The sequence below is a fragment of the Drosophila subpulchrella genome, chromosome 2R, assembly GCF_014743375.2.
Source record: "Drosophila subpulchrella strain 33 F10 #4 breed RU33 chromosome 2R, RU_Dsub_v1.1 Primary Assembly, whole genome shotgun sequence".
Lineage (NCBI taxonomy): Eukaryota > Metazoa > Arthropoda > Insecta > Diptera > Drosophilidae > Drosophila > Drosophila subpulchrella.
The window spans coordinates 2256425-2279451 of NC_050611.1; the positions used below are offsets into that span (position 1 = coordinate 2256425).

The following is a 23027-nucleotide window of genomic DNA, read 5'->3' on the forward strand; positions in this document are numbered from 1 at the left end:
GAACTTGCAGATTAAGTGAACAATGACACTTCTATTCTATTCTTCAAAAATAATGAATTCTTTAAAATACTTTGTTTTTTCCATTGACTTTTGCGAATCAAGCTAATCAGTTGATGGTGAGTCGCCAATGATAAGCTTGAAAGCCCGATACCGATAGAAAATAATAAAACCAGTGTGCAAAACTAATTGGAAATTTGCGAGTTGGAAACAATTTGTTCTATTGTTCTAACAAAGTTATATTTTTCTAATATGGATTTTAAGTACCATAACAAAGATGTTGTGCTCGAGATCAAGGGATCGGACGCGCTCTTTCACAACACCTCCATTTTGGACGTTTTGAAGTCTCTGAAGGAATTGTCCGAGCCAGCCAGAGATGCAAATTCTGGCCGTGTCCCCAAGAGACGGAGGGAAGAAGAAGAGGTAGGGCCACATTTGTATACCCTTGCAGAGGGTATTATGATTTCAGTCAGAAGTTTGCACCCCATAAAGTATATATATTCTTGATCAGCATAATATAACCTCCTACGCTTGGAAATACAATTTTTAATTAGTTCTGGATTTCGATTTAAATTGTATCAAAACCGGACGACTACATCATATAGCTGTCAAAGAAACGGTCTGAGAATTAATTAAATAATTATTTTTAAAAAATTGTGCTTTGATTTTGATCGTATTTTCTTTAACTCTGGGATATAGAATATTTTATAGAGTCTTTTCTTATATATTTAATTTTACATATGTATTTGATTGCATTCCAGCCTAAGACACCCGGAAAAAAAGGACGGAAATCGAACTCATTCGAGGAGCTGGAGGCCACTGGCTCCAGCCAAACAACTCTCCATCCTCACTCACCCTTCGAAGAGCTGGAGGCCAGTGGCTCCAGCCAAACAACTCTCCATCCTCACTCACCCTTCGAGGAGCTGGAGGCCAGTGGCTCCAGCCAAACAACTCTCCATCCTCACTCACCCTTCGAGGAGCTGGAGGCCAGTGGCTCCAGCCAAACAACTCTCCATCCTCACTCACCCTTCGAGGAGCTGGAGGCCAGTGGCTCCAGCCAAACAACTCTCCATCCTCACTCACCCTTCGAGGAGCTGGAGGCCAGTGGCTCCAGCCAAACAACTCTCCATGGCTCACCCGAGACAGAGACCCTCGCCCACTCGTCGCCGTTGCAGCCTCTGAGCCACAGTAAGCTCATTCCTATTACTCCATGAGTATGTACAATCTTCCTCATTTTTCAGTACGAAACACCGAGGACCTAAAGGCAGGCGAGGTCTCATGGTTCCCACAAGCCAAGACATGGGGACTAAACGTGGATGAGATCCGCAAGGTCTACCGGGACAGGCTAGAGAGGGTTCATGACTGCTTCGAGTGCGGCGTCATCCTCCACAGCCACAAAGCCCTAGCCGAGCATGAGAAGTTGGACGACCACGTCCAGGAAAAGAAGCGAATCGAAAAGGTTTTTAATTCCAAGGTAAAATCTATGTGTCCAATCTGTGGAGCTAAAGCTGGAAACAAAACAAAGCTGAGGAACCACGTGATCAGGCACTTCCGGTGGACCTTTGATTGCAAACAGTGTCCCAAGTTGTTTTGCTCAATCAGGAGGTACAGGGACCATCGACATCCTCCAATTTCAAAGGAAAAAAAATATGCCTGCGAGTGTGGCTGCACTTTCGTCGAGAAGCGCAATTTAAGACTGCACAAGTCCAGCTTTATTCATAGAAAAAGAATGGTAAGTGGATATATATATTGTATATTATTTGGTTATAACTTTCCATTTCCTTATACAAGCCTTTATAAACCCCCAAGACGCAAAGCCGATCGCGGAGCCGGAGACCGCTGGCGACTTAATGAGTCTCATAATGGACCATCGATGCATCGATGTTTTTGAAATTTTCTAAATCATCGATGTTTTTTTCCAACCATCGATGTTTCTGTGCCGTCACTATTAAGAAAAAAGGCAAAGGAAAGGTATGTAAAAGAGCAGATTTTTTTTCATTTTTTCTATTATAATATTAAAGTTCTTCTTTTGCTGTTTTTTTTTAAATTTTTAAAGTTTGCCTCTTTACCAAATCGACCCTTTTTAGGGCTACATAATATTCATTAAAGAGTTGCAAATTTCAAATAATTTATATACTTGTCACATATAAGCATAAATGTAGGTATATTTTGTGTATAAGTGAAGATACACTTACAGTTATTGGTGTTTATTTAAAACACACATGTTAAATGCAACTTAAATCATTGCAAATTACTAAAAACAAAACCAACAAAAACAAATATTAAAAACAATAAGAAAAAAGCAAAAACATTAACATTAACGTAAAATTATGTGAGTGGTGTGTCTGTGTGCGTGCCCGCTGTTGGTTTTCGGCGATCGCCAACGGTTTTTTAAGTACAATTTGGTAAAACTTTAAAAATTTCTCCTGGCTAAACTAAGCGCGTCCCCATGATTCATCGCCCTCTAAATATGGATTTTTGTTAATTAGTCGGGGCGTTACGGCCCGACTATTTAAGAATTACCAAAATTTAATTTTAATTTTTTAAAACATCGATGTTTCATCGATGTTTTGGGTGAAAAACATCGAAAACATCGATGTCTCAATACATCGATGTTTTGACACCTCTAATAATCTGTCCAATTGGAGCTGGGCGTACTAGAGGTGGGACTAAAGCTGACGTAAAACGCAGAAACATCGATAGCTTGGCCAGTACACCCTGTGAAAACTGGCCGTAGTCACCCTGTGTGGTTGACAGTCGGCCTCCAGCTCCTCGAATGATGAGTGAGGATGGTGACTGGCTGGAGCCACTGGCCTCCAGCTCCTCGAATGAGTTCGATTGCTGGAAGCCCATGTCGTCGAAACTTAGTTTCCGTCCTTTTTTTTCGGGTGTCTTAGGCTGGAATGCAATCAAATACATATGTAAAATTAAATATATAAGAAAAGACTCTATAAAATATTCTATATCCCAGAGTTAAAGAAAATACGATCAAAATCAAAGCACAATTTTTTAAAAATAATTATTTTATTAATTCTCAGACCGTTTCTTTGACAGCTATATGATGTAGTCGTCCGGTTTTGATATAATTTAAATCGAAATCCAGAACTAATTAAAAATTGTATTTCCAAGCGTAGGAGGTTATATTATGCTGATCAAGAATATATATACTTTATGGGGTGCAAACTTCTGACTGAAATCATAATACCCTCTGCAAGGGTATACAAATGTGGCCCTACCTCTTCTTCTTCCCTCCGTCTCTTGGGGACTCTTGGGCCAGAATTTGCATCTCCGGCTGGCTCGGACAATTCCTTCAGAGACTTCAAAACGTCCAAAATGGAGGTGTTGTGAAAGAGCGCGTCCGATCCCTTGATCTCGAGCACAACATCTTTGTTATGGTACTTAAAATCCATATTAGAAAAATATAACTTTGTTAGAACAATAGAACAAATTGTTTCCAACTCGCAAATTTTCAATTAGTTTTGCACACTGGTTTTATTATTTTCTATCGGTATCGGGTTTTCAAGCTTATCATTGGCGACTCACCATCAACTGATTAGCTTGATTCGCAAAAGTCAATGGAAAAAACAAAGTATTTAAAAGAATTCATTATTTTTGAAGAATATAATAGAAATGCCATTGTTCACTTAATCTGCAAATTCAAAGTCGATTTCCGATAGGTACTTTAGCAAAATAAACAGTAGTTTTCCAACATCCTTCCCAACACTGGCATGGCTTTCTTTTTGCTTACAATTTTGCACCGGAACACTGTAGGGATCCTGGCACCTCTACCATACATTGATCCTGAAAAGAAAGGAAACAAAGATGCTCTTTTCCACACCACCTCGGAGGTAGAGGTGTAGGCGCGTTTTTTTTATAGTCGTATCCCCAAGAGGCCTAATCGACTTTGTAACACATTTACATTTAGAGAAAGTAAAATAAAATAAAAATGTTAGTTTCATTTCAAAAACTGAAATACAATGAAATACATATTAAACTATATAATCTCCTACTACTTTACTATACTATATAAATCATTCATCCGTTTGCGTGCTCTGGTCTTTCCTAGTTGGTCCAGTTTCATCGTTAACTCCCTTTAATATGTCAACTCGAAATTCCAATGCCGCAAAGGACGCCCAGATCCGTGTGTAAAATTCCGCACCTTGGGACTCGAGTTGATTTCTCGTTATTTTAAGGTCCTCCAAAGCTGATTTAAGGCCAATCCTTCACCTCTGGCCTACTGACTCGAGGGTATTGTTTTTCAAATAGCGGGCCTGGAATAGAACATCTGGCCCTGGCGAGACGTTAAAAAATCTAGAGGTGGCTATCTGAAGATTAAAAATTTCTGTTTTTAAAGTGTCTCTAAAATAAGATGGCGTGGTAGTCTCATTCAAATCAAAATATTTTTTAAAAACGTCTTTGAAACTATTTTTGAAGAGTGGTTTTGTATACAAGTCTCCTAATAAGACTTCTGTAAATGAAACATTTGTAATTGCTTTTAAATGATTAGAATCCCAAAGTCTTGGGACTTGAGAATCTACCCTTTTAGCATTAATTGGATTGTTGTCAGAAATAACCGCCAGCAAGAGATGACTAACATTTTTATCTTTTAAAAAGTTAATAATTAAATTTAAAACATTATTAATACGTTCGCCCGTATTTTGAAGGACAACTTCAATAAATACTATTTGAAAGAGAGACCCATCGAAGGTCTGCATGGCGTAGGTGGATGCCCTGTAATTTATTTCCGTCTCTGGAATCTGAGAAAATGGTTGATTCAAATCAAGAGAATAAAATAATATACGAGAAGAACGCTATAGTCGAGTGCCTCGACTATCAGATACCCATTACTCAGCTAAAGGGACCAAAGGGAGATGGAGATATATATATATATATGGTTATAACATATATGTGGGCGGAAGACATTATGGGCGTTATGGGCGCTTCCTTCTGCCTGTTACATACTTTCCGACGAATCCAATATACCCTTTCCTCCGAGTAACGGGTATAACTACACTACTATCTTAAAACAAATAAATACTTACCTTCGGTAGCCATAGCTCGTCGACCAGGAGGCTTCGTCCAATCCCACCTGGCATTCAGGGGCCCCAACACTGTAACATTTTCAAAAAATCTATTTTTTTTTTTTTGCTAAATCAATAGCTTAGACATCTAAGAACATGTATGTAAAGTTTCAAACAAAAATTCGAACTCTAAGTACTTGAACAGAGCGCCAGACGCTGACGTGCCGGCTGAGCATATTTACATATTTGGTAAACACGTGCTCTTGTTTTGTTGTCGAAATTTTTCATTGTCGTGTTTTTTAAAGTTAAATTCTTGTGTTTATTTTTGAATAATGGATAGAAAAAATAAAAGACACTGTGCTGGTGGGCAGACAAACAGAAGTGATAGAAAAAAACGAAGAGTTGGTCCAGAAAATAGATTTGTTGCAGAGAAAGTGACAGTGAATACTAGTACATCTGAGCAGAAGCTCAACTGTACATATTGCAGCAAACATAGCTACTATTATATTTAATAATGGTCACACAGCACTTCTACGTGTGTTAGAATTCATGGGAGTCTGTATCGGAATGAATCTTTACGATTACTGTCAAAAGATTGACAAAGAACGCATCAATTACGCCAATCGTCATACCCTGGCAAACACGCGTGAAGGACGTTTGCATGCCCAGGAATTGCGCCAAAAACAAATGATGGATGCGGAAGAGCTGCTCTACGGTCCAGGGATTGCCGAGTAACAAAATAAACCACGTAAGACCTTTTAAACTACCTTTTTCAATTCGATTTGACCCTTTCAAAACTTTAAACGCGATTATCTCAAAACCATGTTTTTTGACCTGGTTGACAGCATAACTGAAAAACTGAAAAAATTCTTATCCGATCGACCTGATTCAAATGGCATTCTATTCGGGAAAAGTGCAAAATTTTACGCGAAAAAAAATTTTTTTTTTTCAAACAGCCGCCATTTTTTTTCTAATCAATATTTTTAAAATCCCATATGTCGAACGATAGCCAGTAATGTATATTTCAAGAATCTGTTTGGTTTTTTGATCTAGGTGGCGCCGTTTTGCTGATTTGCTGTCAACCAGGCAAGGGAAGTTTCAAAAAGACGCCATTTTGGATCAGCTACAGAAGAAAAACATGGCCGCCAAAAAAAAAAAAAAAATTTTTTCCGATAATTCAAACATTGATTAACATATTTGTAAAGTTTAAAGTTAATCGGAACGTCCGTTTTTCTGTAATAAATAAAATAAAAACCATGTCAAAAATCGCAGTTTACAGTGTTGGGGCCCCTTCAGGCTTCCCAGTAGAGAGACGAATCCTTTGCTAATCTTTTCATTAGCCCAAGATAGTGTAGCCGCCGACACCTCTTCTATCCGGCGCCCATTAGGGAGCTGTAAATGATTAAAAAATTTAACGGCATGTAATACCTGCATTGCATCAATATCTGGAACATCAACATTACCAGATTCTAGGAGCTCGTAAGCTTCATCCAAGTCCATCTCGTCCCGCTTGCAAAATTGTAAGCAAAAAGAAAGCCATGCCAGTGTTGGGAAGGATGATAGAAAACTGTTTATTTTGCTAAAGTACCTATCGGAAATCGACTTTGAACTTGCAGATTAAGTGAACAATGACACTTCTATTCTATTCTTCAAAAATAATGAATTCTTTAAAATACTTTGTTTTTTCCATTCACTTTTGCGAATCAAGCTAATCAGTTGATGGTGAGTCGCCAGTGATAAGCTTGAAAGCCCGATACCGATAGAAAATAATAAAACCAGTGTGCAAAACTAATTGGAAATTTGCGAGTTGGAAAAAATTTGTTCTATTGTTCTAACAAAGTTATATTTTTCTAATATGGATTTTAAGTACCATAACAAAGATGTTGTGCTCGAGATCAAGGGATCGGACGCGCTCTTTCACAACACCTCCATTTTGGACGTTTTGAAGTCTCTGAAGGAATTGTCCGAGCCAGCCAGAGATGCAAATTCTGGCCGTGTCCCCAAGAGACGGAGGGAAGAAGAAGAGGTAGGGCCACATTTGTATACCCTTGCAGAGGGTATTATGATTTCAGTCAGAAGTTTGCACCCCATAAAGTATATATATTCTTGATCAGCATAATATAACCTCCTACGCTTGGAAATACAATTTTTAATTATTTCTGGATTTCGATTTAAATTGTATCAAAACCGGACGACTACATCATATAGCTGTCAAAGAAACGGTCTGAGAATTAATTAAATAATTATTTTTAAAAAATTGTGCTTTGATTTTGATCGTATTTTCTTTAACTCTGGGATATAGAATATTTTATAGAGTCTTTTCTTATATATTTAATTTTACATATGTATTTGATTGCATTCCAGCCTAAGACACCCGGAAAAAAAGGACGGAAATCGAACTCATTCGAGGAGCTGGTGGCCACTGGCTCCAGCCAAACAACTCTCCATCCTCACTCACCCTTCGAGGAGCTGGAGGCCAGTGGCTCCAGCCAAACAACTCTCCATCCTCACTCACCCTTCGAGGAGCTGGAGGCCAGTGGCTCCAGCCAAACAACTCTCCATCCTCACTCACCCTTCGAGGAGCTGGAGGCCAGTGGCTCCAGCCAAACAACTCTCCATCCTCACTCACCCTTCGAGGAGCTGGAGGCCAGTGGCTCCAGCCAAACAACTCTCCATGGCTCACCCGAGACAGAGACCCTCGCCCACTCGTCGCCGTTGCAGCCTCTGAGCCACAGTAAGCTCATTCCTATTACTCCATGAGTATGTACAATCTTCCTCATTTTTCAGTACGAAACACCGAGGACCTAAAGGCAGGCGAGGTCTCATGGTTCCCACAAGCCAAGACATGGGGACTAAACGTGGATGAGATCCGCAAGGTCTACCGGGACAGGCTAGAGAGGGTTCATGACTGCTTCGAGTGCGGCGTCATCCTCCACAGCCACAAAGCCCTAGCCGAGCATGAGAAGTTGGACGACCACGTCCAGGAAAAGGAGCGAATCGAAAAGGTTTTTAATTCCAAGGTAAAATCTATGTGTCCAATCTGTGGAGCTAAAGCTGGAAACAAAACAAAGCTGAGGAACCACGTGATCAGGCACTTCCGGTGGACCTTTGATTGCAAACAGTGTCCCAAGTTGTTTTGCTCAATCAGGAGGTACAGGGACCATCGACATCCTCCAATTTCAAAGGAAAAAAAATATGCCTGCGAGTGTGGCTGCACTTTCGTCGAGAAGCGCAATTTAAGACTGCACAAGTCCAGCTTTATTCATAGAAAAAGAATGGTAAGTGGATATATATATTGTATATTATTTGGTTATAACTTTCCATTTCCTTATACAAGCCTTTATAAACCCCCAAGACGCAAAGCCGATCGCGGAGCCGGAGACCGCTGGCGACTTAATGAGTCTCATAATGGACCATCGATGCATCGATGTTTTTGAAATTTTCTAAATCATCGATGTTTTTTTCCAACCATCGATGTTTCTGTGCCGTCACTATTAAGAAAAAAGGCAAAGGAAAGGTATGTAAAAGAGCAGATTTTTTTTCATTTTTTCTATTATAATATTAAAGTTCTTCTTTTGCTGTTTTTTTTTAAATTTTTAAAGTTTGCCTCTTTACCAAATCGACCCTTTTTAGGGCTACATAATATTCATTAAAGAGTTGCAAATTTCAAATAATTTATATACTTGTCACATATAAGCATAAATGTAGGTATATTTTGTGTATAAGTGAAGATACACTTACAGTTATTGGTGTTTATTTAAAACACACATGTTAAATGCAACTTAAATCATTGCAAATTACTAAAAACAAAACCAACAAAAACAAATATTAAAAACAATAAGAAAAAAGCAAAAACATTAACATTAACGTAAAATTATGTGAGTGGTGTGTCTGTGTGCGTGCCCGCTGTTGGTTTTCGGCGATCGCCAACGGTTTTTTAAGTACAATTTGGTAAAACTTTAAAAATTTCTCCTGGCTAAACTAAGCGCGTCCCCATGATTCATCGCCCTCTAAATATGGATTTTTGTTAATTAGTCGGGGCGTTACGGCCCGACTATTTAAGAATTACCAAAATTTAATTTTAATTTTTTAAAACATCGATGTTTCATCGATGTTTTGGGTGAAAAACATCGAAAACATCGATGTCTCAATACATCGATGTTTTGACACCTCTAATAATCTGTCCAATTGGAGCTGGGCGTACTAGAGGTGGGACTAAAGCTGACGTAAAACGCAGAAACATCGATAGCTTGGCCAGTACACCCTGTGAAAACTGGCCGTAGTCACCCTGTGTGGTTGACAGTCGGCCTCCAGCTCCTCGAATGATGAGTGAGGATGGTGACTGGCTGGAGCCACTGGCCTCCAGCTCCTCGAATGAGTTCGATTGCTGGAAGCCCATGTCGTCGAAACTTAGTTTCCGTCCTTTTTTTTCGGGTGTCTTAGGCTGGAATGCAATCAAATACATATGTAAAATTAAATATATAAGAAAAGACTCTATAAAATATTCTATATCCCAGAGTTAAAGAAAATACGATCAAAATCAAAGCACAATTTTTTAAAAATAATTATTTTATTAATTCTCAGACCGTTTCTTTGACAGCTATATGATGTAGTCGTCCGGTTTTGATATAATTTAAATCGAAATCCAGAACTAATTAAAAATTGTATTTCCAAGCGTAGGAGGTTATATTATGCTGATCAAGAATATATATACTTTATGGGGTGCAAACTTCTGACTGAAATCATAATACCCTCTGCAAGGGTATACAAATGTGGCCCTACCTCTTCTTCTTCCCTCCGTCTCTTGGGGACTCTTGGGCCAGAATTTGCATCTCCGGCTGGCTCGGACAATTCCTTCAGAGACTTCAAAACGTCCAAAATGGAGGTGTTGTGAAAGAGCGCGTCCGATTCCTTGATCTCGAGCACAACATCTTTGTTATGGTACTTAAAATCCATATTAGAAAAATATAACTTTGTTAGAACAATAGAACAAATTGTTTCCAACTCGCAAATTTTCAATTAGTTTTGCACACTGGTTTTATTATTTTCTATCGGTATCGGGTTTTCAAGCTTATCATTGGCGACTCACCATCAACTGATTAGCTTGATTCGCAAAAGTCAATGGAAAAAACAAAGTATTTAAAAGAATTCATTATTTTTGAAGAATATAATAGAAATGCCATTGTTCACTTAATCTGCAAATTCAAAGTCGATTTCCGATAGGTACTTTAGCAAAATAAACAGTAGTTTTCCAACATCCTTCCCAACACTGGCATGGCTTTCTTTTTGCTTACAATTTTGCACCGGAACACTGTAGGGATCCTGGCACCTCTATCATACATTGATCCTGAAAAGAAAGGAAACAAAGATGCTCTTTTCCACACCACCTCGGAGGTAGAGGTGTAGGCGCGTTTTTTTTATAGTCGTATCCCCAAGAGGCCTAATCGACTTTGTAACACATTTACATTTAGAGAAAGTAAAATAAAATAAAAATGTTAGTTTCATTTCAAAAACTGAAATACAATGAAATACATATTAAACTATATAATCTCCTACTACTTTACTATACTATATAAATCATTCATCCGTTTGCGTGCTCTGGTCTTTCCTAGTTGGTCCAGTTTCATCGTTAACTCCCTTTAATATGTCAACTCGAAATTCCAATGCCGCAAAGGACGCCCAGATCCGTGTGTAAAATTCCGCACCTTGGGACTCGAGTTGATTTCTCGTTATTTTAAGGTCCTCCAAAGCTGATTTAAGGCCAATCCTTCACCTCTGGCCTACTGACTCGAGGGTATTGTTTTTCAAATAGCGGGCCTGGAATAGAACATCTGGCCCTGGCGAGACGTTAAAAAATCTAGAGGTGGCTATCTGAAGATTAAAAATTTCTGTTTTTAAAGTGTCTCTAAAATAAGATGGCGTGGTAGTCTCATTCAAATCAAAAAATTTTTTAAAAACGTCTTTGAAACTATTTTTGAAGAGTGGTTTTGTATACAAGTCTCCTAATAAGACTTCTGTAAATGAAACATTTGTAATTGCTTTTAAATGATTAGAATCCCAAAGTCTTGGGACTTGAGAATCTACCCTTTTAGCATTAATTGGATTGTTGTCAGAAATAACCGCCAGCAAGAGATGACTAACATTTTTATCTTTTAAAAAGTTAATAATTAAATTTAACACATTATTAATACGTTCGCCCGTATTTTGAAGGACAACTTCAATAAATACTATTTGAAAGAGAGACCCATCGAAGGTCTGTATGGCGTAGGTGGATGCCCTGTAATTTATTTCCGTCTCTGGAATCTGAGAAAATGGTTGATTCAAATCAAGAGAATAAAATAATATACGAGAAGAACGCTATAGTCGAGTGCCTCGACTATCAGATACCCATTACTCAGCTAAAGGGACCAAAGGGAGATGGAGATATATATATATATATGGTTATAACATATATGTGGGCGGAAGACATTATGGGCGTTATGGGCGCTTCCTTCTGCCTGTTACATACTTTCCGACGAATCCAATATACCCTTTCCTCCGAGTAACGGGTATAACTACACTACTATCTTAAAACAAATAAATACTTACCTTCGGTAGCCATAGCTCGTCGACCAGGAGGCTTCGTCCAATCCCACCTGGCATTCAGGGGCCCCAACACTGTAACATTTTCAAAAAATCTATTTTTTTTTTTTTTGCTAAATCAATAGCTTAGACATCTAAGAACATGTATGTAAAGTTTCAAACAAAAATTCGAACTCTAAGTACTTGAACAGAGCGCCAGACGCTGACGTGCCGGCTGAGCATATTTACATATTTGGTAAACACGTGCTCTTGTTTTGTTGTCGAAATTTTTCATTGTCGTGTTTTTTAAAGTTAAATTCTTGTGTTTATTTTTGAATAATGGATAGAAAAAATAAAAGACACTGTGCTGGTGGGCAGACAAACAGAAGTGATAGAAAAAAACGAAGAGTTGGTCCAGAAAATAGATTTGTTGCAGAGAAAGTGACAGTGAATACTAGTACATCTGAGCAGAAGCTCAACTGTACATATTGCAGCAAACATAGCTACTATTATATTTAATAATGGTCACACAGCACTTCTACGTGTGTTAGAATTCATGGGAGTCTGTATCGGAATGAATCTTTACGATTACTGTCAAAAGATTGACAAAGAACGCATCAATTACGCCAATCGTCATACCCTGGCAAACACGCGTGAAGGACGTTTGCATGCCCAGGAATTGCGCCAAAAACAAATGATGGATGCGGAAGAGCTGCTCTACGGTCCAGGGATTGCCGAGTAACAAAATAAACCACGTAAGACCTTTTAAACTACCTTTTTCAATTCGATTTGACCCTTTCAAAACTTTAAACGCGATTATCTCAAAACCATGTTTTTTGACCTGGTTGACAGCATAACTGAAAAAATTCTTATCCGATCGACCTGATCCAAATGGCATTCTATTCGGGAAAAGTGTCGTTTCAGTTGGACGTAGCCGTTTTTTGATATATGTAAATTTTTTTTTTTTATAAACAATTAAGTGCAAAATTTTACGCGAAAAAAAATTTTTTTTTTTCAAACAGCCGCCATTTTTTTTCTAATCAATATTTTTAAAATCCCATATGTCGAACGATAGCCAGTAATGTATATTTCAAGAATCTGTTTGGTTTTTTGATCTAGGTGGCGCCGTTTTGCTGATTTGCTGTCAACCAGGCAAGGGAAGTTTCAAAAAGACGCCATTTTGGATCAGCTACAGAAGAAAAACATGGCCGCCAAAAAAAAAAAAAAAATTTTTTCCGATAATTCAAACATTGATTAACATATTTGTAAAGTTTAAAGTTAATCGGAACGTCCGTTTTTCTGTAATAAATAAAATAAAAACCATGTCAAAAATCGCAGTTTACAGTGTTGGGGCCCCTTCAGGCTTCCCAGTAGAGAGACGGATCCTTTGCTAATCTTTTCATTAGCCCAAGATAGTGTAGCCGCCGACACCTCTTCTATCCGGCGCCCATTAGGGAGCTGTAAATGATTAAAAAATTTAACGGCATGTAATACCTGCATTGCATCAATATCTGGAACATCAACATTACCAGATTCTAGGAGCTCGTAAGCTTCATCCAAGTCCATCTCGTCCCGCTTGCAAAATTGTAAGCAAAAAGAAAGCCATGCCAGTGTTGGGAAGGATGATAGAAAACTGTTTATTTTGCTAAAGTACCTATCGGAAATCGACTTTGAACTTGCAGATTAAGTGAACAATGACACTTCTATTCTATTCTTCAAAAATAATGAATTCTTTAAAATACTTTGTTTTTTCCATTGACTTTTGCGAATCAAGCTAATCAGTTGATGGTGAGTCGCCAATGATAAGCTTGAAAGCCCGATACCGATAGAAAATAATAAAACCAGTGTGCAAAACTAATTGGAAATTTGCGAGTTGGAAATAATTTGTTCTATTGTTCTAACAAAGTTATATTTTTCTAATATGGATTTTAAGTACCATAACAAAGATGTTGTGCTCGAGATCAAGGGATCGGACGCGCTCTTTCACAACACCTCCATTTTGGACGTTTTGAAGTCTCTGAAGGAATTGTCCGAGCCAGCCAGAGATGCAAATTCTGGCCGTGTCCCCAAGAGACGGAGGGAAGAAGAAGAGGTAGGGCCACATTTGTATACCCTTGCAGAGGGTATTATGATTTCAGTCAGAAGTTTGCACCCCATAAAGTATATATATTCTTGATCAGCATAATATAACCTCCTACGCTTGGAAATACAATTTTTAATTAGTTCTGGATTTCGATTTAAATTGTATCAAAACCGGACGACTACATCATATAGCTGTCAAAGAAACGGTCTGAGAATTAATTAAATAATTATTTTTAAAAAATTGTGCTTTGATTTTGATCGTATTTTCTTTAACTCTGGGATATAGAATATTTTATAGAGTCTTTTCTTATATATTTAATTTTACATATGTATTTGATTGCATTCCAGCCTAAGACACCCGGAAAAAAAGGACGGAAATCGAACTCATTCGAGGAGCTGGAGGCCACTGGCTCCAGCCAAACAACTCTCCATCCTCACTCACCCTTCGAAGAGCTGGAGGCCAGTGGCTCCAGCCAAACAACTCTCCATCCTCACTCACCCTTCGAGGAGCTGGAGGCCAGTGGCTCCAGCCAAACAACTCTCCATCCTCACTCACCCTTCGAGGAGCTGGAGGCCAGTGGCTCCAGCCAAACAACTCTCCATCCTCACTCACCCTTCGAGGAGCTGGAGGCCAGTGGCTCCAGCCAAACAACTCTCCATCCTCACTCACCCTTCGAGGAGCTGGAGGCCAGTGGCTCCAGCCAAACAACTCTCCATGGCTCACCCGAGACAGAGACCCTCGCCCACTCGTCGCCGTTGCAGCCTCTGAGCCACAGTAAGCTCATTCCTATTACTCCATGAGTATGTACAATCTTCCTCATTTTTCAGTACGAAACACCGAGGACCTAAAGGCAGGCGAGGTCTCATGGTTCCCACAAGCCAAGACATGGGGACTAAACGTGGATGAGATCCGCAAGGTCTACCGGGACAGGCTAGAGAGGGTTCATGACTGCTTCGAGTGCGGCGTCATCCTCCACAGCCACAAAGCCCTAGCCGAGCATGAGAAGTTGGACGACCACGTCCAGGAAAAGAAGCGAATCGAAAAGGTTTTTAATTCCAAGGTAAAATCTATGTGTCCAATCTGTGGAGCTAAAGCTGGAAACAAAACAAAGCTGAGGAACCACGTGATCAGGCACTTCCGGTGGACCTTTGATTGCAAACAGTGTCCCAAGTTGTTTTGCTCAATCAGGAGGTACAGGGACCATCGACATCCTCCAATTTCAAAGGAAAAAAAATATGCCTGCGAGTGTGGCTGCACTTTCGTCGAGAAGCGCAATTTAAGACTGCACAAGTCCAGCTTTATTCATAGAAAAAGAATGGTAAGTGGATATATATATTGTATATTATTTGGTTATAACTTTCCATTTCCTTATACAAGCCTTTATAAACCCCCAAGACGCAAAGCCGATCGCGGAGCCGGAGACCGCTGGCGACTTAATGAGTCTCATAATGGACGAGTCCTTCCCTGTAGAGGTGTCAAAACATCGATGAAAACATCGATGCATCGATGTTTTTGAAATTTTCTAAATCATCGATGTTTTTTTCCAACCATCGATGTTTCTGTGCCGTCACTATTAAGAAAAAAGGCAAAGGAAAGGTATGTAAAAGAGCAGATTTTTTTTTCATTTTTTCTATTATAATATTAAAGTTCTTCTTTTGCTGTTTTTTTTTAAATTTTTAAAGTTTGCCTCTTTACCAAATCGACCCTTTTTAGGGCTACATAATATTCATTAAAGAGTTGCAAATTTCAAATAATTTATATACTTGTCACATATAAGCATAAATGTATGTATATTTTGTGTATAAGTGAAGATACACTTACAGTTATTGGTGTTTATTTAAAACACACATGTTAAATGCAACTTAAATCATTGCAAATTACTAAAAACAAAACCAACAAAAACAAATATTAAAAACAATAAGAAAAAAGCAAAAACATTAACATTAACGTAAAATTATGTGAGTGGTGTGTCTGTGTGCGTGCCCGCTGTTGGTTTTCGGCGATCGCCAACGGTTTTTTAAGTACAATTTGGTAAAACTTTAAAAATTTCTCCTGGCTAAACTAAGCGCGTCCCCAAAATAATTTTTACATAAAAATTCATGATTCATCGCCCTCTAAATATGGATTTTTGTTAATTAGTCGGGGCGTTCCGGCCCGACTATTTAAGAATTACCAAAATTTAAATTTAATTTTTTAAAACATCGATGTTTCATCGATGTTTTGGGTGAAAAAAATCGAAAACATCGATGTTTTGACACCTCTAATAATCTGTCCAATTGGAGCTGGGCGTACTAGAGGTGGGACTAAAGCTGACGTAAAACGCAGAAACATCGATAGCTTGGCCAGTACACCCTGTGAAAACTGGCCGTAGTCACCCTGTGTGGTTAACAGTCGCTTAACAGCAGCCATTGTGTGTCATAGAGAAAACAGAATTTACGGAAACCTTTCGGGGAATCGGTCGGATTAAATGCAAAATATGCCTGTTTTGGAGCACATTAAAGCCATGGCCGAAAGACCGACTCCAGTTGGGAACACCACGGCGCCGGCGGACGCAGATGCAGATGCTCCGCCCCAGGCTGTCCGGGAACTGACGCAGACCGACCATTTGAACAGACGCCTCCTGAAGTCGCTCCTGGACAACATGCAGGCCACCGAAGGCGTGGCGCAGGACAGCGAGAACGGCTCCAACGAGGAGGAGAACGAATTCGAAGAATAAATGATTTATTAGAGTACAGTAAAGCTAGTGGACTTAAACGGGTAAAATAACAATCGTCCATTTCGAGTGGGGAGCACCTAGATGCGACGGCGCTTGTTGCCTTGCACCGGCGGCGGAGTTGTCGAGGGGCTGATGGACTCATTGGACATGGATCCACGGGTTCGCTTGGCCGGACGTTTGGGCAGCTCCTGGGGCTTGGAGACTGCCTTCTTGTCAGAATCCTTGGCAGGATTCGCCGGCACTGGCGCTTTGGTAGCAGGAGGAGCTGAAAAACAGGAAAATTGAAGAGGGGAACTGTGATGAAACCTTAAAATCTACCTTTGCCATTGCTCTCTGGAACTGGGGCACTATTGGACGCCAACGGCGCCTCTGCAGCCTCCTCGCCGGCGTTCCCCTCCACGGCCTTTTTGGTCTGTAGCGTTCCGTAATCCTGCTCCGGCAGGCTGAACTCGCGCTCTTCGTTGGGGAAGGGCAGCGACTCGAGATCGTCCAGTTCCTTCAGCTTGTACATGGTGCCCAGGTGGCGCCAGATCAGCTCACTGGGCATCTCGCGGTTCAGGGACTTGGACAGCCGCTGGGCGATGCAGGACATGTAGAAGTGCTTGTTGATCCCGACCGGGCGCAGGCCCTCCATGGCATGGAACAGCTGCAGCTCCTCCTCGGCGGACCACTCGTGGTCGATGAAAGTGGTGGTGGGCAAAGGAGCCACCGATCCGATGTCCTTGGCCATCATTTTGCAGAGAGCATGGGGTTAAAAGTCGGCCAAACACCGCACCGAATGTTTTTCTGCAGCCAGGCAGATATTAGCGATGGCACTCGGGCGCACTCACGCGGTCAACTATCGCAGCGAGGTCCATCGCTAGTTTGGGTGTGTATCCACTTTTTATTCGTCAACTTTTGCTCGATTTTGGCCCGTAGCGTTCGAGAACAAAAAATACATTAAGCGGAGCTGGTAATTAACTAATAGTGTGCAAATCTAGTTGTGTGTTGTGTGTGCATCCGTCGAAGTCTTCACTTTCCCTCTTTAATCCCTATGTCTACCACACTGCGCAATATGTCTCCGTGTGTTTGCGTGTGCTCTCCTCCTCTGTTCCCCCAAAGAAAACTTAATTATGGGTGTTTCCAAACGGTTGCCGAGTGTTTTCTGTATATAACGTGGTTTCCACGCCAGCAGTGACAAGTGGCGATGAGCGCCCACCGCCCACGCCCACTTTTCGCAGTGAATAACCTTGCACTTGTCCGTGTCAAGGTTTCCAGTTAGCCTGGAAAATTAATCAGCAATGCGATCGATTGAACTAATGCCCTGGCTCACACGTGCCCCAGAAGATATGTACTTATGTGCGGGGAGTGACTCACCACCACCAGCTATCCTAACTTTCCGCCTCGTACTAAACACTAAACTAAACCCCCTTACCAACTATGTAAATCTATCCTAGAATCTGGAACATACACCGTATACATATAGAATTTAGCCTTGTGTCGCTGTCGCCTGTTCAATGTTGTACTCGTGTGGGAAAGCGTTTGAAAGAACAGATATCTTAACTACATATAACCAAACTTGTTATTTGCAGCCAGCCATTAAGATCCATCCAACCCAGAATACCCAGAACATACGATAAGATAGGCCTAAGTCCAGCCATAAGGCGAAGCCACACAAGCACAAGCACACACCCACCATCCTGTAATTGCTTTTCCCAGTATCCGTAACACTGAGAACCTTTTCAACCATAGGCCTATCCGAGACAGCCATCATGGACGTAATGTCATCATCCCTGCAGCAGCAGCGCGTCGTGGTGGAGCAGCTGCGTCGCGAGGCGGCCATCGACCGCCAGACGATCTCGGAGTCGTGCGCCAAGATGATGAAGTACATCACGGAGCACGAGCAGGAGGACTACCTGCTGACCGGGTTCACCAGCCAGAAGGTGAATCCGTTCCGCGAGAAGTCGTCGTGCACCGTCCTCTAAGGAGGACGTGTCGCAGGTCCGCCGGTGCCAAGGAGTCGAGGAGTCGGGGAGTCGTGGATTGGCGGCGGACGTTTAGTTTATTTTTAGTTTAGCAAGACGGATTAAGACGCGAATGTGTGTGGAGTACTTGACCAGTACCAGTCAACGCCACCTGGATCAATATATCTGTGTGTAAAAGCCACAACAACTACGATTGTCTAAGCAATATAGTTACAAGTTTGAATTCCAATTGCAAGGAATATATATATTATATAAATCGATATATCAATGTGTACCATTCACGTTAACAAGTATTGTCCGAAATCAGAAACAGACACCCAAATTCAAATCTAAATCGAAGCATTTGTTCCAAAGATATCAGAGTTGTTTCCTACCCGATTAGTAGCGCTGTTAATGTACACGAATATCCCAACTATAACGACAATTAATGCGCTGACTATAGCATCTACTACTCTACCTAAACCGAAACTCTTATATATACAAAACTATCAGCGTAATCCGACATACAAATTTATCAATAAACGTAAACTCAACCGAAACGGAAATACATATATTTTGCCTTCTTATTTCGAGAATAATCTGTTATATTTATTGAAAATTGCGAAGATAACAGGACGAGATCGAGATAAAGAAGAAGGAGATCAAGTTTTAGTGAAAATGTATGTATTTTGAAGCTTATTAACCACCAGCGGGTGGATCGCAACCACTAACAGCAAATATACGCAAATATCTTATTGAATTACTTTAAAAGCTTTAACACGAAGCAGAAATGCTACCCACAGCAACAAGCTAGTTGAACTTATCGCAATATTTAGTGCGTTTATTATCCAGTTTTTCTTAGTCAAATATATTACGAACGTTGCAGTAACGCAGCAAGAGCATATAATACCAAAGAAATCGAAAGATATATTCAATACTTATCTCTAGCGTAGTTTCTCCATTTTAATTCACTATGGCGTATCAAGCCAATATCCAATGAAGAAAAATAGTTGCATTGAACCGATAATTTATTTCAGTCCATTATTCTTGCTATGTGAACCACTCCACCACACAGGTATCCGAAGAATCCGAAAATTGTCAGTTTCCCTAGTTTAACGAAAATGACGATAAGAATGTGTGATTTTTCCCCTCTTATAAGAAAGACCCCCACACAGTCCCACACTCACTCAGTCCACTCGACCCCATACGAATGTATTCACATCATGAGTTGAGCGCAATTAATTAAAATGTTATTGGCATGAGAGAAAAGTAACAACCACAAGCAAGTTATTTTTGTACAAACTAACATGGTATAGGGCATACTTGTACGGTATTGGAATGAAAAGTAATGATTATCCTGTTCGGAAAGCACGATGAAATCATCACACACAGTCGTACTTACATGTTGCATTCAAAAATTAAGAATTCTATCGAGCCAAGCTGTCGAGTTCCCAAACCGGAAACGACATTTTAGGGACGATGGAAAGTATAATTTCATTGATCGGTTCTTCCAATGTTGCATTTAACTAGAATTTTAAATTGGCGGTGATTTTAGTTCGTAAAGTTGCAAAATTTAGACAGAGTGCAATAAGAATCACACATTTTTGCAGAGCAGTTTTCTTTTTCAAACATTTTTAAAAGGTTTTGAACCACAGTTTGCTGTCGTGAGCAAACAGCAAAATGTTTTCCAAAATCGAACATCGAAGTTACTTTGGGGGCACCACAAATCGAAACTGCAGTTGGTTTGGGAGCCCATGTTCCTGCTTAAACATTCCGCAAAGAACAGTTTTCGATTTAACGGACACTTCACATGGAGACTTTTTAGTTACGATTATCTGAAATTTGCCTGGGGACAGCCGGACCATCCAATGGAGCACGGATGGGTCGTTCCTGTCCCCAGAGGTGCAATTTTTATAACTTTATATATAGGGGGTACTCCGGAAGGAACGAAGAACATCACAAGCACACGTACTCTTAATCATGGTCATCGAACACACTTTAACACGTTTTATTCACTTCAATTGAAAAGCGACAACGAGATCGCATTTTATTCGAATGTTAATACAAATCTTTTGCGACGCAAACGGGGACGAGTCCTCACAAATATTATTGAAATGTATCTGCGAATAAGCATTTGAAATATGTATTGTACTCAACAAAATGAATAATCGTTTGCTTAAATTTCAAAAATAAAAGACGATAACTAACTTAGAATTGTTATCTAGCGGTGGCACCGGGTTCGGTGCGAAAAAAATCTTTGTTTTATTTCAAATCCCCCTGACAGAAATACGGGTTGGTTCAGTTTTCGTAAGTTAAGTTTATTAATACAAGAAACTGGGTGCATGGCTGTGTATGTGGGTGAGTGTGAGAGTGGTTAATGAAATTTATAATTTCCATGGGACTCGTTTATGAAAATACAATGCACTCTTTGTGGGAGCAGGAGAAACTAGTTATAGTAGGCATTACGAATCACAGAGGAACCGCTTAACTCTCGTCATCGCTGCCGGCAGCCTGTCGCGGCTTGGGACCTCCGGCGCGCTTGGCCATGATGATCTGGTCCACCTTCAAGATGGTTGTGGCCGCGCCCACTGCGTACTTCAGACCCCAGAACTTGGACTGGTACAGATCGAAGAGCTTCGCCTTAGTCGTGTCGATGGTGCTGGCCTTCTCCGCCTCAATGTCGAAGCCGATTGTCTTGCCGGACTCTGAGTTGTGTGCCAAGTACAGCTGGTTGACGATGTCCGTACCGTTGATGCCGGAGTTCTCGGCTAGAGCCTTGGGGAATACTTCCAGGGCGTTGGCGAACTTGCGCACGGCGTACTGGTCCAGTCCCGGCAGAGTATCTGCATAGGCCGACAGCTGGGTGGCTAATTCGATCTCGGTGGCACCAGCTCCGGGCAGATAGCGGCCATCCCGGGTCAGGCACTTGAAGTTGTTAACAGCGTCGTCTAAAGCGCGCTCAATGTCATCCATGAAGTTATCGGTGGCTCCACGAATAACCACGGTGGCAATGCGAGAGTCCTTGCCCTCGTTCCTGAAACGGATAAAGTACAAATTATAGCGGATTCGACTTACTCATTCCTTTGATCAACCCACCTGAAGGCCACAATTGTGGTGTCACCCAGCTCCTCGATGCAGACCTTGTCGCAGTAGCCCAACTCTTCTTGACTGGGAGTAGTGATGCGCGGCAGGACGGTGGCATTCACGGAGCGGCTCAGGCGACGCAGATCGAACTTGGAGTTCAGACGCACAGCCATCAGACCGTATTTGTTGAGGAAGTGCAGGGCCATGTCGCCGACCTTGCCGCCGGCCACAACCACCTTCACACCGGTGTCGGCAATAGCCTTGATCTGGCTCTCCAGCAGGCTCTCTTCGCCGGAAGAGAAGCTCAGAAGCTCGTCGGCCGACTTGATCAGCACGGTGCCCTTGGTCTCCGTCTGGATGATGTCGACGGGGCAGGAGAAAATCACGATCTTGGCCTTCTCGGCATAGGTTACGTCGCCTTCAACGAACCGCTTGAAGACCATGCCGCGGACCACCTCCGACTTGGTCAGTCCGCTGCCCAGGATCTTGCAGATGCGAATGTTGTCCACGTTGAAGGTGCCCTCATCCGGCAGGATGGAGACGCAGGCCTTGCTCACCAGATCGTTGAGGAAGTCCTCCTGACCGTATTGCTTCGACATGATCGAAGTGCGCAGAACATCCTTGACCTTCTCCACGTTGCGGTAGTCCTCGATCTTGTGGCTCACCAAGGTGGGCAGGATCTCCAGGGCCTTCTCCAAGGCCTTCTCATAGCCGTCGGAGATCTCGGCGGTGGTGATGCCCAGACGCAGCAGCTCCTCCGCGGACTCCAGCAGAGCTCCGGCCAGCACCACCACGAAGTTGGTGCCGTCGCCCACCTCGGCGTCCTGCATCTGACTGGCCATGACAATCAGCTTGGCGGCCGGATGCTCCACATCCAGCTCCCGCATGATGGTGCCGGCGTCGCTGGTCACAAACTGCTTCTCGATGTGGTTGATGATCATCTTGTTCATGCCATTTGGCCCGTAGGCGGAGCGCATGGTCTGAGCGAACTCCTTGCAGGCGCTGATGTTGCGGTACACCGCCTCCTCCAGCCCGGTGTACATCTAAGGATACCCGGAAAGCCATCAAATTAATAATTTTTCGTTCATATGTGCGGCTGCGTTTCATGAGGATGACTAATCACGCGCCTCCCCGAGACGGCATGTTTTCCTTTTCAGCCGAATCTCAATGAAACCGCCGCCCGTCGGACCTTTCGCAGTGCGATTCCCCCTTGTTGCACTCACCCGGGCGCCATCCTTAAGCATCTGCGACACTCCGGGAGCCTTGGGAACGGATAAAGCCATTTTTGTACACAGATTTCAATTTCACACGGAGTCAGTCGGTAAATTCCAGCTAGAGTTATAACCTCAAAGTGGCCGCGAACATTCTGGATGGGATAGAGATGGGACTGGCTTATCGATTATTATAAACCGTGACTAGTTATTTGTACAAATATATATTTTTAAATTTACAGAATTGGATTAGGTAATACATACATTTTAGATTTAGCATTTATATTACACGAGACAGATAAGAGTAGGTTCAATGGTTACCAAAAATCAAGTCACAAATTTGGAGTTAAATCATCCTTGAGTTAAATTAAAAGCATCTTAAAAAAATTATATTTCCACTTACGGGTTAGG

General features: G+C 41.4%; 6 protein-coding genes across 9 annotated transcripts; 4 read left to right on the forward strand and 2 right to left on the reverse strand.

Annotated features, from left to right (window-relative positions):
* The first annotated feature begins 249 nt into the window (after nucleotides 1-249).
* On the forward strand, nucleotides 250-7412 carry LOC119549501 (zinc finger protein 568-like). Its single transcript, XM_037857612.1, has 5 exons — nucleotides 250-420; nucleotides 759-1185; nucleotides 1239-1729; nucleotides 1789-1968; nucleotides 7383-7412. The coding sequence occupies exons 1-4, from the start codon at nucleotides 250-252 to the stop codon at nucleotides 1795-1797; spliced, it is 1098 nt and encodes a 365-aa protein (XP_037713540.1). The 3' UTR covers nucleotides 1798-1968; nucleotides 7383-7412.
* Nucleotides 7280-15731, forward strand: LOC119551689 (zinc finger protein 568-like). Of its 3 annotated transcripts, XM_037861155.1 has the most exons (5): nucleotides 8362-8535; nucleotides 13513-13671; nucleotides 14010-14436; nucleotides 14490-14980; nucleotides 15040-15731. In XM_037861155.1, exons 1-5 carry the CDS (start codon nucleotides 8446-8448, stop codon nucleotides 15046-15048), a joined length of 1176 nt encoding a protein of 391 aa, XP_037717083.1. In that variant the 5' UTR covers nucleotides 8362-8445; the 3' UTR covers nucleotides 15049-15731. The 3 variants fall into 3 exon arrangements, 2 of the variants coding, with proteins under 2 accessions (XP_037717083.1, XP_037717084.1); XR_005219551.1 differs by lacking the exons at nucleotides 13513-13671; nucleotides 14490-14980; nucleotides 15040-15731 and adding exons at nucleotides 7280-7752; nucleotides 7806-8296 and having other exon boundaries at nucleotides 8356-8535; nucleotides 14010-14119; XM_037861156.1 differs by lacking the exon at nucleotides 13513-13671.
* A 268-nt stretch (nucleotides 15732-15999) lies between these two features.
* Nucleotides 16000-16401, forward strand: LOC119549073. The gene is made up of 2 exons (XM_037856781.1): nucleotides 16000-16080; nucleotides 16122-16401. Exon 2 carries the CDS (start codon nucleotides 16130-16132, stop codon nucleotides 16376-16378), a length of 249 nt encoding a protein of 82 aa, XP_037712709.1. The 5' UTR covers nucleotides 16000-16080; nucleotides 16122-16129; the 3' UTR covers nucleotides 16379-16401.
* On the reverse strand, nucleotides 16367-17149 carry LOC119549072 (MRG/MORF4L-binding protein). Its single transcript, XM_037856780.1, has 2 exons — nucleotides 16697-17149; nucleotides 16367-16643 (listed from the first exon to the last, which is right to left on the reverse strand). Exons 1-2 carry the CDS (start codon nucleotides 17109-17111, stop codon nucleotides 16456-16458), a joined length of 603 nt encoding a protein of 200 aa, XP_037712708.1. The 5' UTR covers nucleotides 17112-17149; the 3' UTR covers nucleotides 16367-16455.
* A 39-nt stretch (nucleotides 17150-17188) lies between these two features.
* Nucleotides 17189-18893, forward strand: LOC119549074 (guanine nucleotide-binding protein subunit gamma-1). Of its 2 annotated transcripts, none has more exons than XM_037856782.1 (2): nucleotides 17189-17330; nucleotides 18110-18893. In XM_037856782.1, exon 2 carries the CDS (start codon nucleotides 18130-18132, stop codon nucleotides 18340-18342), a length of 213 nt encoding a protein of 70 aa, XP_037712710.1. In that variant the 5' UTR covers nucleotides 17189-17330; nucleotides 18110-18129; the 3' UTR covers nucleotides 18343-18893. The 2 variants fall into 2 exon arrangements, with proteins under 2 accessions (XP_037712710.1, XP_037712711.1); XM_037856783.1 differs by having other exon boundaries at nucleotides 17218-17330; nucleotides 17950-18893.
* Nucleotides 18894-20618: 1725 nt separating this feature from the next.
* On the reverse strand, nucleotides 20619-22787 carry LOC119549071 (T-complex protein 1 subunit theta). The gene is made up of 3 exons (XM_037856778.1): nucleotides 22629-22787; nucleotides 21418-22448; nucleotides 20619-21355 (listed from the first exon to the last, which is right to left on the reverse strand). Exons 1-3 carry the CDS (start codon nucleotides 22686-22688, stop codon nucleotides 20806-20808), a joined length of 1641 nt encoding a protein of 546 aa, XP_037712706.1. The 5' UTR covers nucleotides 22689-22787; the 3' UTR covers nucleotides 20619-20805.
* Nucleotides 22788-23027: the final 240 nt, after the last annotated feature.

Excerpts from the sequence above, each read along its gene's own strand:
- LOC119549501 (XM_037857612.1), top strand. The coding sequence starts at position 250 with ATGGATTTTAAGTACCATAACAAAGATGTTGTGCTCGAGATCAAGGGA. Across the intron at positions 421-758 it reads GACGGAGGGAAGAAGAAGAG|CCTAAGACACCCGGAAAAAA; the intron begins GTAGGGCCACAT and ends ATTGCATTCCAG. Across the intron at positions 1,186-1,238 it reads GTTGCAGCCTCTGAGCCACA|TACGAAACACCGAGGACCTA; the intron begins GTAAGCTCATTC and ends CTCATTTTTCAG.
- LOC119551689 (XM_037861155.1), top strand. The coding sequence starts at position 8,446 with ATGTTTTTGAAATTTTCTAAATCATCGATGTTTTTTTCCAACCATCGA. Across the intron at positions 8,536-13,512 it reads AGAAAAAAGGCAAAGGAAAG|TACCATAACAAAGATGTTGT; the intron begins GTATGTAAAAGA and ends ATGGATTTTAAG. Across the intron at positions 14,437-14,489 it reads GTTGCAGCCTCTGAGCCACA|TACGAAACACCGAGGACCTA; the intron begins GTAAGCTCATTC and ends CTCATTTTTCAG.
- LOC119549073 (XM_037856781.1), top strand. The coding sequence starts at position 16,130 with ATGCAAAATATGCCTGTTTTGGAGCACATTAAAGCCATGGCCGAAAGA.
- LOC119549072 (XM_037856780.1), bottom strand. The coding sequence starts at position 17,111 with ATGATGGCCAAGGACATCGGATCGGTGGCTCCTTTGCCCACCACCACT. Across the intron at positions 16,644-16,696 it reads TCCAGAGAGCAATGGCAAAG|CTCCTCCTGCTACCAAAGCG; the intron begins GTAGATTTTAAG and ends CCTGTTTTTCAG.
- LOC119549074 (XM_037856782.1), top strand. The coding sequence starts at position 18,130 with ATGGACGTAATGTCATCATCCCTGCAGCAGCAGCGCGTCGTGGTGGAG.
- LOC119549071 (XM_037856778.1), bottom strand. The coding sequence starts at position 22,688 with ATGGCTTTATCCGTTCCCAAGGCTCCCGGAGTGTCGCAGATGCTTAAG. Across the intron at positions 22,449-22,628 it reads TGCTTAAGGATGGCGCCCGG|ATGTACACCGGGCTGGAGGA; the intron begins GTGAGTGCAACA and ends GGGTATCCTTAG. Across the intron at positions 21,356-21,417 it reads ACCACAATTGTGGCCTTCAG|GAACGAGGGCAAGGACTCTC; the intron begins GTGGGTTGATCA and ends TATCCGTTTCAG.